Source organism: Nansenia antarctica, assembly GCF_963989245.1.
Source record: "Nansenia antarctica genome assembly, chromosome: 14".
Taxonomy (NCBI): domain Eukaryota; kingdom Metazoa; phylum Chordata; class Actinopteri; order Argentiniformes; family Microstomatidae; genus Nansenia; species Nansenia antarctica.
The window spans coordinates 19,150,786-19,164,994 of NC_137684.1; the positions used below are offsets into that span (position 1 = coordinate 19,150,786).

The window sequence follows — 14,209 nt, forward strand, 5'->3', positions numbered from 1 at the left end:
GGGAGATCTGAAAGGGCAAAGGTCACGGGGGGTCAAACTAACCCTCTGACCTTTCTGTGATTCGTCTCCCAAGGGGTGATGTAGCGCTGCCTATACCGACTAGGGAAGAGGTCGACGGTCACACACACACTGTATCGGTTCCTCTTGTGAATGGTGACATGAAAAAAATAAAACATGGTCCTGTCAAAGTGTTCATGCGGTTGTGCTTATTACTGATGCACATTACTGCTGTTGTTGAATATTATAACAGAGCGCCCCTCAATGTGAGAGAACCCAATATTGGAATGTCAATTATTCTAGAACACTGGCTGAAGAGGCAAAGGAGCGACGGCAACTGTCTCCAACCCAACTGTCGCCCTCAGCTATTTAGGGATCCTGATGGAGAGGCCAGCATCAGCTGCTGCTGACACTGTTTGTGTCCCCCACGACACACACACACACACACACACACACACACACACACACAGTCAGACAGACAGACACACACACACACACACACAGACACACACACGCACTTGCACACACACAGACACACATACACATACACACACACACACACACACACACACACAGTCAGACACACATACACATACACACACAGACAGACATACACACACACACACCTGTTCACTAGTATCTGCTTTCATATGGCGCTGATGGGCCTTCCAGACAGGTGCCTCTACAGGTTCCCCACGGAGGGCTGGGCAGGCCTGACTACCCATACCAGATCAGACCAGATCAGACCAGTCAGCTAGTACACTCTCACATACCGGTACTGCCTGGTCTCAGACCCTAACCCTTAACTGTACTCACCGGCTGAGTGAAGTGCATTTCACCGACGTATACCTCGACTGATATCCTCTCTCGGATGCCCAAACCCATCTATCAAGAATGACGAACACTATGGCTATGGGGATGAGGATGCTGCATTCGCTTTGCAGTGGCAATCAAATATGCTACTTCTACTGGCTCTTCAGATCCCCTCTTAGGTTGTGCTCTCCCACTCTTGTGTCTTGTGAGATCAAACCCTCTTTTGAAGTGGGGAGTCTCTCTCTCTCTCATCTCCAGATGAGTGGAGCAGACAGGGTCTCGGTGCCATACAGAGTAGTCTCTCTTTCTCTCTCTCTGTGTCTCTCTCTTCCAAGGCTCCCCGCTACTGATATAAACCAGGGGTGGACAAAAGGCAGCAGAGAACCACGGGCTGCAGAGCTCGGGCGTTCAGGGGTAATTAGGAATGGCTCTGCTGTGCTCTACCCCCCCGTCCCGTCCCCCTCCTCCTCCACACACACACACACACACACACACGCGCGCACACGCACACGCACACAACACTTATACTCCCGCTGCCCTGCACTCCTCCTCCACTCCACCTCTCCCTCTCCTCCTCTCCTGCACCCCTCCCCAGGGACCTCTCTCCCCTTCTCTCCCTCCCTCCCTCCTCGCTTCGGCCGTGCTGTTCTTGGGACATCCACAGTATTTTTTGGCCTTTGTAGAGAAATATAATTGAGTGGTAATTTGAGATGTATTCTCCTTTCCTCGGCATGCCTCGCTCAATGGGGATATGGAATATTGGAAGTTCAAAGTAGGCACTGTGAACGTGGTTTTGTTTTTCTCTCTCTCTCTCTCTCGCTCTCTCTCTCTCTCTCTCTCTCTTTCTCTCTCTCTCGTTCTCTTCCTTGATTGCAGTGTGAAGAAAGAGAATGTAATTGAGGACTTTACAACTTTGTGGGATTGAGATGAAGTGGCTCACATTGACCCTACGCGGCCTGAAAATACATCAGACACAAGTTTGAAAAGAGAGTTTGTTTCCAAAGAAAGCAAATTGTAGACTAAATTAACTGGTAATCAAGACACATACAAAAGCCCAGGAGAACCAGGAGTGTCATGAAATTGTTCTTTATTTACACCAAACGTACAGAAGGGGTTGTGAATATAATCTACAGTCATTTTAATACATGTTTACATCACTCTGCAGGGAAGTAAGTGGTCAGTCGTTCCATATGATAATAAATAACAGTATAAGGCAATGTTACTATTTACAACTCATATAAAACTGTACAGGTGAAGAGTCACAAAGCCAGATGGATATGGAAATCAGCCTCCTCTGCATGTCGACTTTAAAAAGCAAAAAAAAAAAAAAAAGCTTTTTGTTTCGAAAATACGTACAACTAATCTTCAACCACAGCAACATAAGAAAATAGCCTAGTGTATATACACTTGTGCAGAGAGAGAGAGAGTCTACCCCCTAGTCCTCTCCTTTGTGTGTGTGTCCCATCTTTTTAGGAATGTGCACGCAGTAATTATGGAAGGGGCTTGCATAGCTACATAGTTCGGTTATTGTTTTCTATTTGTCTACTTCCTAAACCCGTCGAGGTCCCGTGTGATAAATATGCGGAGCGAGAACAAAAAGAGAGCATTGTTTCTATTCAAACGCGGGGGGCTTTCATGTCGTTGGTGGCACGTTTATGTTTCTTCCTTAAGGGGTGGCTTGATGTTTCAAGCCTTTCGCCCTGAATTATAGAGGCAGCGCCTCAAAGCCTACTGTTTAAATTCTACACATTTTTCCAGTGTTTCTTTTCATTAGTCATTCACACCAAGTAATCTCCCCTTACCAGGAATTCAGCACTTAATTAGCTCGAGAGAGAAAAATAATCAGCGCTTTAATGGGGGCAAATTTATTTCAAATTGCACACAGCAGTTCGAGCTACGCCGAGGAGGGAAAATAAAAGTGTTCGAGCACGGAGAGAGAGAGAGAGAGAGAGAGAGATGGGGAATGTTCATATGAAATATCCTAGTGAAAATCTTGGCACTGGCAGTTGAGTAAACTGCGACACCGTACCATAACTCTCACTGTAGTATTTCTGTAATACTGCACTCTGCCCCGTCATGGCCGTTTGGCTATTTTTATTAGCTTAACCGGAGCCGTAAATCAGGGACAGATTAGTTCCTGGAGTGCTTTTTCACCCTTTTACTCCGTGCCTGGGCCCGGGTTACTAACGGAGGGCAAAGTCAACAGATAATCTGCTATTCCTTCCTCTATGTCACTCGATCAGTACTAACAAACACACTGCTGGGGCCCTAAATACGGTTAGGGCTAAATAAATGTGTGGCTATGGTAATATTTGGAGTAGTATTCTGGTGTTTAAGGGTGCCAATATAATCACTTGAATTCCTCTCCAACTAAATGGACTCCATCATTCTCTGTGTGGTGTCCCAGAGTACTATGCCTCTTTGACTTCACTGCCTGTTAATAGCTTCATTAGACTGGTTAGCTGTGAAATAATATTTGGAGTAGTTGAATGCTCCAGTGTAGCCACACATAATATGAAGTCATGTTGTGAGAGGAAGCGGGTGAAACTTATATAACTCATAACTGTACGAGGCTTCAATTCCTGTGCACATTGGGAGAGATTTAGAGCTCATAGATAGTGCTGATATATCAGAGGGAGATGAGGACTCTTGAAGTTGATAGAAACCCCATAGGCCCATAATATGGGTATTATTATGGTCTATATAATATGGTCCATATGATGGTCTATCGTTACCACGGACCATGATGGGGGTGGAAAATGTTACAACGGCCTTATAACCTCTCAATGTACCACTATGTACCATTCTCAGTGCTCTAGCTAGCCCGTCGCTCCCTCTCAGATAAGCATAGCTCCTGGGTTGACCTGTTCACCTTCTCTTATAAGGTCAAAGGTTGATGAAAAGGTTGAGGTAAAATGAAAAGAGAGGAGGGGGGGGGGGGGGGGGGGTTAGGATGAAAAAGAGTGCCCACTTTTTTCCTGATGCTGTGTCCTGGGCCAAAATGTTCATATCTCACACCTGGCCCTAGTATATGGGCCCCTGGCTGGTGACATCACTGGCGTCCGTCTGCGGTGACGTCACTGTCCCTCGTCCATGCTGACGCCCAAGCGCTTCATGGCAGTGACCCGGGAGCTGTAGGGGGCAGGCTTCCGGAGAAGTTCGGGCTTGGGCTTGTACTGGTCCACCAGGATCTGTAGGACCGTCTCCATTTTCTCGTCCATCTGGTACACCTGGTTTCACACAAGCAAACGACAACAATACAGAATTAGCTTTTTTTTGGTTTGCGAAAATGGACATAGTATGCTGATTATTTAGCGAGACAGGTAGACGTCTAGTGGGGGGAGATAGGCAAGAAAGACACTGCACAAAAGGTAGCGGCGGGATTCAAACTCCCTCAGCCACGCAGGCTCATATGTCATCTCAATCTGACTGCTTGTGCTAACCACGAAACCAACCTCCACACAAAATGAGTTCTAAGAATACGTAGACGCCAGAGAACACATTTAAAAATGGGGCACAGTTGAGACTGAGCTGACCTTTCTAGGAGAGAAAGACTGTCGCCGTGCTTGTGTGTTTCTATTGTGTCCACACCCACCCAGGCCTCTAATACCGCCTGTCTCAATGACAGTGTGGTGCGGTGTAATGACATGTTTTGGGTCCCCTGCCCTGTCGCAGTCTACCTGCTGCTGAAGCCACTCATTAACACGGCTGGGCTCTCTGAGCCGGGAGGGAGAGGACAGGAAGGCTCTGTTGTTGGTACACACACAGTCCTCCACACAGTACACACCAGGGGCTGTGGTTACTCTTGACAAGCGTCCTCAACTGTAAACAGTCGTGGCACCTCGAACAGAGGCGTCTCATCTTCAAGGGCGGGGTGACTCCGATAACCATGTGGTACAGCTCAACAAACGACCACACCTGGGCCTATCATAGGAATCAACGGGCGTGGGCTGCCTGCGACACACACAGACACACACGCACGCACGCATGCACACAGACACACACACACACACACGTGCACCCTTCTTCACATCTTCAAAGAGCTTTAAACGTTCAGCGGCGCCCTAGCATTTACCTATATACTTATCTTGTTATCCTCTCAGGAATCCTCACTCACATTCAGAACCACACACACACACGAGTCTGAGACACCCTGTGACATCATCATCCAGGAACACAGAGAAATGATAAAGACGGGGTCAAGTAAATCAAAGACTAAAGAGAAAAGTACATCAAAGCACCATAGCATTGCATGACACGCACACACGCACGCACGCACACACACACACACACGCGCGCGCGCGCACGCACGCACGCACGCACGCACGCACGCACGCACGCACGCACGCACGCACACACACACACACACACACACACACACACACACACACACACACACGAGGCAGACAGTTAGTTGCAGACTCCCTTTCCACTCAAACTGATAGTAAGGAACCCCAGCTTAGGCATTTTTGGCTGTGGACAATAACATCGTAGACTTGACTGGTATTTTCATGAGCAAAGGGATATGGCTCCTCCTTTCTATCTTTTACTGTGTGTGCGTCTGACAGTCGTGACACTTTAATAGCATAACGGGACATTAAACAGCAGTCGTTGTTGTTGAAATACAGTATAATGAGAGCCAGAGAAGCAGAGAAAATATCATATAAAATCAGTCACGCCGATGAACATATTTCATCCTATAATCATCAAAGTAGGACCAACCCGAAAAAAACAAAAAGAAAAAACAGGTTACACAACCTAAGCACAGAATCTGACAAGGTTTATCACAACCTAAACCTTGTTTTCTTAAGATGATGGAGCAAGCAAGCACGCACCGCCTAGTCCCAGTCTTTAGAGAATAGAGCTGTATCACGAACACGTCAGCGGTAATCCATACTTCACCTCAACCTTCCCATGGTTTTTAGCATGGGTCAGGAACTCCTCTGGGCTGAACCACGCTGACCCGCGTAGGCCGGGAGAGGAGGAAGAAAAACATGACATGACAGGCGTGTCTGAAACGCAGCCTTCATTTGTCACTCAGTGTTCAGTACCGGGACGAGCTGATCTGGGCACCGGAGACTGAGGGAGGGACAGTCCCAGGACATAGGGCAGGCACATACTGTACTGCTGCTGGGTTGGACTAAGTGGAGGTGTGTGTGTGTGTGTGAGTGTGTGTGTGTGTGTGTGTGTGTGTGTGTGTGTGTGTGTGTGTGTGAGTGTGTGTGTGTGTGTGTGTGTGAGAGCGAGTGTGTGTGTGTGTGTGTTGAGATGTTTATACGGGCGGTACGGCTAAGGGAGGGTCATTATGAGCAGCTATCTCAGAGAGGTGACCAAATAGAGGGGGCCCAGTGTTCCTGGCCTCATTGGCGTGTTTCCTGACTGACTGCCTTACTTCCTGTGGACATAAAAAAAACGGTGGCATATTCTCAGCATGGCCACAAAACACTCACGCCTCTGAATCACACTGGGGGTGAATGAAGTGTGTCACAAAATGGAATGGTCTGTGAAGTGGACAGAACTCAATGGACTGTGTGTGTGTGTGTGTGTGTGTGTGTGTGTGTGTGTGTGTGTGTGTGTGTGTGTGTGTGTGTGTGTGTGTGTGTGTGTGTGTGTGTGTAAGGGGTGAATGTGTAGGGGTTGTACTCCTGGGACTGGGTCACTGGACTGAACTGGGTAGTGTCACAGTCAGTGTGTCTCTGAGACAAAGGACATGTGATACAGGGACAGATGATGTTTCAGCTGTCAATCCCCCCACCCCAATCCCCAGACACACCCCACTGAACAACACATGGTACACACCAGGCTACATACACCTCCAGTTTACCAGAACTGAAACATGAATAGCCCTGATTCCTTCCTGTTACTGGGCTGTCTTTACTCTAAACGTGGGGGACCAGCAGTGGGTGACAGTTTGAACTTTGCTCATGGGCCAGCTCTGGTACTATATGTGGTGGATGACTCTAATAAGTTCCCATTGTTACAAGGCCAGTGTATGTCTTAATGTGGGGGACCAGTACTGGGAGAGAATTGGCAGCTTTGCTTGTTGGCCAACCCTAGCTCAAGGCATTTAGCCCAAATAAGTTACTGTCGTTGCTTGGTCACTTTTTGCTAAGAAAATTTGCTAAGAAATGCTTGCCATACTTTGTGCACATTAAAGCATGGGCCACACATACTTGAGATCTTGTCAGTCGGGCCTAGAATGTAGAACTATGGAACCACAAACAGCTGGTGTGGGCCCACAGAAGTGAATGAATCTTGACCTTGTCAGTAGATGAAATAATAGTCCACCAAACCTTGTCAAATAGTATAATATTTGACATATTATAGTAGCCATAGACCATAGTAGAATGTCCCAATATGATTTACAGCATACATGTAACTCAGTTCCATTAGAACACATGGACACTTGAAATGCTAGCTAGCAGCTAAGAAAGAACATCACTATGAACATCTAACTGCATGTTTTCGCACATCACAATATGCTGATAGAACATCAAGATGCTAAAAATACTAAAAACACAAAACTACACATAGGCCTACAGTAATTAGATGATCACAGAGTCCTTGATTTTGAACACGTCCTAAAACTTAAGTTTGTTTACAAGCCACGTATCACTAACCCAGTAGCCATGAAGCAGGACGGCTCTTCAACATTGAAACTTTCGGAATATTAATAAAAAACGGATTACACAACACATAAAAAAAAAGAGAAGCCTTTTGGTCATTTGTGCGACTTGAGAAGTGCCGACATACGGACCTTTTCACCAGACCGTGTCAAATATTATTCCCAAATTCGTAAGGCTGATAGGCCTCCTGCATTAGGCTACCCTCCTGCAGCTACTTTCGTAGCCAGACTGAAAAGTCACCGGAGCCTGTGGTGCTAATCTGATCAGTTTATCAGTCTTGCTTCTTACTGCTTTGCGTTGATTTCTCCAAATATTATTCTCAAATTTGTAACGCTATTATGACACCTGCATTGGCCTACAGTCCTAGCTCTCCACTTTGCACCATATGATGACATGTTCAATGATGAATCAGCGCCTCGACACTCCTGAACAATCTCTATGACAAGACACATCATTCACCATCGTTTTATCAAAATCAGTGTACGTAATCGTTACGTAATTTCGTAAATGGCGCATCTGTATGGCTAGACACATCATTCTCCCAAGTTTCATAAACATGTCTACAGTGTTGGAGAAAATGTGTGTGACATACAAACGGACAGAGACCAAATCATAGTCCCCTCCCCGATTTCATTGGTTGGGGACAATTAAAGCTGATTTAATAAATGTTACTTTAAAAGTGAACTTCGAAACGTGAGTTGGTGCTACATTGTTGTTACTCAGACATAACAAAAGCAGACAAAACTAATATTTCAGTCAGAATGTTGGCACGCTATTGCGGGCCACATGTGTTTTCTTTGTATAAACTATTATAAATAAGTAACCAAAAAGCCTCTAAAGGCCACACTTTCTAGTAGGCATTGTTACAATTAAAGCAATGCATTGTATCCAAATAAATAAACAGAATAGTCTAGACGCTTTTCAGGACACACTTAGCCTACAAATAAGTATTATCTTTATGTCAAACCTGCGGTGTATCCAATCAGATGGATAACAAAACATAGCCTACTTATTCAGACAAAAACACAATGCAGCCTGCATTATTACTAGTCTCACTAGCTAGTCAAACAAGATGACTTACCCTTTTTTTGTGTCACCTCTATCAGAATCCTAATATATAATATATGCCATTTAGCTGACGCTTTTATCCAAAGCGACTTACATTGCAGTGAGTGCATACATTTCAGTATATCCTGTTGGAGGGTTTGAAATGGCCATGGTCTGACATTTGAATGGCTCACGATTTAAGGCTCACGATTTAAAGGCTCACGAAAGATCAGCCAGAGCTGGCCCACTTCTGGCCCAGGAAACCAAGTTGTGCCCTGGTCCACATCATCACAGTAGATAACAGATATCAGTCAGATCTGGGCCGTCGTCACTCTGCTGACTGGGATGGCTCTGAGGCCCATGGCCTCTATAAGCCCACTCCCTCTACACCCCTAGCTGCCTCCGCAGTGGGCCACCAGTGGTGGGAATATGACCTGGGAGATGTTGGTAGGGAGGATGACACAAAGGCCTTGTTCTCAGAGGAACACCCTTCCTGGTTTACCTTCCGCCACCTCCGCAGGGACTGTCTGTCTGCGTGATCTACCGGACAGGACAGCCTAAACAACGCCCCCGATTGTGTTTGTTTGTTTGTCTTTGTTTGTTTGTGTCACCAAGCAGACAACAGCGAGTAAATCCGTTCAGCGTTCAGGCCAAGGCTCACCCATGTCAATTTGGTTGCTCCCATTCATACTTATGTGTCACTACAGAAAGAGAGAAAAAAAATGTGTTAACACATCTGTGGCGTCCTATGATGAATTTCCAATTTGACTCTGCAGGACACTTTGAGTAGACCATCCATGTTATTAGGTGTTGTAGTTTTTTAAGAGAGTGCTAGTTTCTATGGTGAAGTGGTGTAGATCACAATTATCTTCACTTCACTTCGACAACTTCATTGTTTCCAGCAAAATCATTTTAACAGTATAATAACAGTTCTGGCTCTGCACTGTATGTGAGGGACTTTGGGTTAGGGTTAGCTAGCTTTACCATAGCAGTTTAATCGGTGTGGTTGATTTAAACAGAGTTTAAGAGGTAAACTCTCTGACCCATGTACAATTGTGAGATTCATACTGCCATCTGTTGGAGAGAGGGAAAGGTTGAGGCTGGATGCTGTTGATATATCATATTAATCTAAAACAAATACAATCTTCATAATTTTCATAGCCAAAAAGAGCGAGAAATAGAGACGTCACACAATAAGCGCAAGTATGGCATCAACGATATTAAAAAATCGAGTAATGGGTAGAATTTGTTGGGTAATCTTAACATATAATGGAGACCTATTATTAGGTGCTGATCATATTTATGAGTAGAACTCAGGCTTCAAACAAATAGGGGTGTTATATATATATATATATATATACTGTGGTCCTGGCTGGGCGAACAGATAGCTCCTCTTGAATAGATACCAGATGAATGAAACCACAATATACCCCCTCTCACTCTCTCTTTCTCTCCTGACAGCCCATTGGAGCAGGATTCAAGAAAACGAGCTGGCTGCCAGAGAAAAAGTACTCCAGGAATGTCTTGGCAGAATCAATGACTAGTAGAACGCTATTCAAAAAAAACAAGATTCCCGTCATTGAACTTCAGTAGCTCTCCATCTCACTTGACAATGGGTAGCGGGAATAAGAGGGAGGCTAGGCTAAAAAAGAAGAGCTCAAAAAGAGTCACACATCATGGGTCCGTGGCCCATCGCGATAGTGGATGTGTGTCATTTTTCCCCTCTGTTGACCCCCTGCGGTTTGAGGCCAGGCAGCCCCACAACCCTGGTCCCCCCCCGCCGGTGCCCTCTCTCTCTCTGTGGGCCTTGTGTCTCTGTGACTCTGAACCCAAGGGCCTGTCAGTGGAGCTTCCTGTTCCCCTGCACGGTGAACAACAACACAGGGTCAGGTCAGGTGAGTCTGGCCGAGGGGCCCCTCTCTCTCTTTCTCTCTCTGCCCAGGCCTCTGCTCTCCCCTAGTGCTCTAGCGGCCTGCTCATTGTGTGCCGTTTCCCCCTCTCCCTCCACCCCTCTCCTCCCCTCTCCCTCCACCCCTCTCCTCCCCTCTCCCTCCACCCCTCTCCTCCCCTCTCCCTCCACCCCTCTCCTCCCCTCTCCCTCCACCTCTCCTCCCCTCCTGGAGCGGCAGTACACAGAGATACGGACATGCGTTCCAGGATTTTTCTCTCACACACAATGGACAATGTACAGCAGCATTCAACCCCCACCCCCCCTCCTCCACCTCCCCTCTTCTCCATCCATCCACCCTCCCCTCCTCTGATGACTGTGCAGCTCGTTATTCAGCTTGTGCTTCACTGAGCAAGCTTACATCATGCACGCACGTGCACACACACACACACACACACACACACACACACACACACACAGGCCCCTGCTTTTTTTGTGTGTGTGTGTGTATGTGTGTGTATGAATAACAAGCTGCACAGTGGTCATCAGAGGGGAGGATGGGTGCATATAGAGGAGAGAGAGAAGAGGAGGAGGAGGAGGGGGTGAGTGATCTGTCTCAGGGCATGTTTGTACATGGAGAGAGATGTAGGTTGCAGCCTCCTACAGTCCGCAGCGGATAAAAGCTTGAACATTGGTACAATGACTTGATTGTAAACGGTGTACATCTTATCCTTTAGTTCTAATTTGTTGTGAATCAGAGACTTTTAGGGCCCAGGCTCATAAGTAGCACAATAACATAATGCAGTGCATTGTAATACAGCATCCTGGCAGGTGCACAGACAATCATTTTTCGAACAGTGAATACACACTCACCGAACACTTTATTAGGAACACTATACTGGGTATGGCCTCCATTTGTTGTCAAAACAGCCTCAATTCTTTGTGCCATTGAATCCACAAGATGTTGGAAACATTCCTTTGAGATAGTGGTCCATGATGACACGATTTTTCAGGTGCACTTGCTAGCTGTGAAATCTCCCGTTCTACCACATCCCAAAGGTGTTCCATTGGATTCACATCCAGTGACTGGGAAGGCCACTGAAGAACACTGAACTCATTGTCATGTTCATGTAACCACTTTGAAACGACTTTTGTTTCGTGACATGGTGCATTATCATGCTGGAAGTATCCATTAGAAGATGGGTACATTGTGGCCATGAAGGGATGCACATGGTCAGCAACAACACTCAAATAGGCTGTGGCATTCAAGCCATGATTGATTAACGGGCCCAAAGTGTGCCAAGAAAACATTCCCCACACCATTACACCACTTGAATGAATGAGAAGGTGTACAGGTAGGTGTTCCTAATAGAGTGTTCAGTGAGTGTAGATATCATAGTTGTACTTACTGGTTTGTTCTCTAGATTTGCAGAAGAATGTCCAACCATGGACAAAGGGTTTCCTTTGAAAGAACTATCCCTATCTGTGTTAATACCATAGCTGAAAGAACTACCCTATCTGTGTTAATACCATAGGTGAAAAGTTGGGAATGCAAAAGAGTCAGACCTTACTAAGATTCTACTCATTCACAGGTTCATGGTCATGGACAGCTAAGGGATGAAGGGCAGAAAGACTGTTTGGGCAGCATAGAGACCCCACCCGTGTTAGCCTCTTTTCTTCTTGCTAAAATGACGGATCTGCCATTGTACACTAATTGCCTACTTGACAATTATTTTCTGTGCACCATCATTTGTGCTCTAGTGAAGGCAGAAAGACACTGCTGCCATATTCCAAAGTGGAAACTTGGTGGGTAGGCAATTAGTGTACTACGGCAGCTCCGATAATGATTTTTAGCATGTAAATCAATCCAAGCAAGATGTGACTTTAATGAACATTATTTGAAAGGAGCGGCAAGAAAACGCTGGACAGGAATTCTCTAACTACGGAGTCCTCCTAAAAAACACGAAACAAGTTCTTGACCAAGTCAAGGAAAAAAAGTAGGAGCTGATAGAAGGTACGGGGGGAGCCGTCGGTATAACAGAGCATCATCCCATTACCGATTGTGCTGCACAAGTTCGTCTCTTTTTGGTATGTTGCTTGTTGTGATGAACTCTGCTCACGCTGCGCCTCTTCACGCAAACACTGGGATTCCAAATCAACCAGTAGTCTGGCCTACTCTGATCCTGCTACCATCCATCTCTGGTTTGGCAATGAGATTCTCTGTCAGAACAATCGCTTGTAACTTTTATAAGATCATAATTTTGGGCTTGGTCAGTCGGCATGGCTGATAACTTGTCTTGTGTTTTTGAGAGGACACAGTGGTTAGAAAACGTCTGTCTTATGTGCGCCGGTAGAGCTTTCATGTCAAGAATGCGAAATAGGAATCCATCTTTCGTAGTTCGTTCTGTCCAGTGCAAAAAAAGGGTGCCACGGTGCTTCTAATGTTTCAACATAAAGCTCCTAATCTCTAACACTGCGTGCATGTCATCTATGAAATACATTTCTTCAGTAGGTCACTTGTAATGGTATATTATTGAATATTGGTACACTAATAAAGTACACTAAGTGTGGCATCACATTGCTCACATCATTTAGAGTTTTATATCTAAAAACATTTGCTTAATTAGGTTGAATTTTTGGGCATCCTCTTTTAAATGCATGTACTGTATACAACATGTAGAACATTTATACCACATTTGGCACTGTTATCTGCCTTCTACATACCTTGTGTAAGGTAATTCGTAAGTAGATAGTTACCAATAGTAGTTACCAATGTCTGGGTGGTTTACAAGTACTTTTAAATATATTATTCTCACATACCCTGTCACGTAATGAGTTATGGAATATTATTGAATATTGATACACTGCTAACAAATAAAGATATAGAAAACAATTGTTTAGTGAACTAATGAACCTATTTGATGTGCTGGCTTCCATTCAGGGTTTTATGTGCAAAGAATTGACTTAATGAGTCAGAATCTTTGGGCATCCCTTCTAAAGTGGATTTATACATCTGCTGCCTAACAATTTCATAATTGTTTAATGCTAAGGAACCGTATTACGAGGGTCAGGCCATGGGATGAGATGAATAATGATGAGAAGCCTCAGATGACCTATGGGATCCACTGTGATGTGTGTGTGTGTGTGTGTGTGTGTGTGTGTGTGTGTGTGTGTGTGTACCAATCCCAGAACCTCAGACATCTGCATTCTCCCTCAGCCGCAGAGCGGGAAGGACAGATAAAGCTGTTTTATGATGTCCGCTTCTCTCTCTGGGAGCGTGGGACAGAAAGGCCAACGAGAGGGAGGGTGGGAGGGAGGGAGGGAGGGAGAAAACAGTCAGATTCACTTCAAAGTAGGCCCCAGTCTGATGGCGTTCGGAACGTTTGTTTTTAATCCTGCGTTCTGTATGTTGACTCTCGTCTCATCGCTCTTTCATATTTGTGAGGGGGGATTTGTTTGTTGTGAGGTTTTTCTTTTTTTGAGGCTGAAACATCATCATGACAAAGGAATGTGATACTCGTATCTCACTGCTTGTGTGTATATCTGTGGTCTGTGAGTGAGTGTGTGTGTGTCATTATCAAAGGCTGCAGAGGGTGTGGTGTTAGGGTTGCTACTTGGTTCGGTAACACTTTTCTTTTTCTTTCTTTCTTTATTTGGATAGCTTTGTAGTTATGTTCAACTATCAACGACATTTCTGACTGTCCACTAATCTAACCCTAGCCTTAACCGTAATCCTTTATCTAGCCTTAACCCTTACCTTAACTTTAACCATTACCCTAACCACTACTCTAACCCTAAAGCTAACCCTAACCGTAAGCTGTTGCATATCACATATAAG

The 14,209-nt window shown here is 45.4% G+C and overlaps 1 protein-coding gene across 1 annotated transcript in view; it reads right to left on the bottom strand.

The window, feature by feature from the left end:
* Positions 1-3,887: 3,887 nt before the first annotated feature.
* Positions 3,888-14,209, bottom strand: part of kcnq1.2 (potassium voltage-gated channel, KQT-like subfamily, member 1.2) — a gene marked incomplete at both ends in the record, with an annotated part of 167,417 nt that continues 157,095 nt past the window's right edge. Inside the window, one exon of the mRNA XM_080544662.1 lies at positions 3,888-4,040. Coding sequence (XP_080400788.1) covers positions 3,888-4,040 — 153 coding nt within the window. The remainder of the gene's footprint in view (positions 4,041-14,209) is intronic.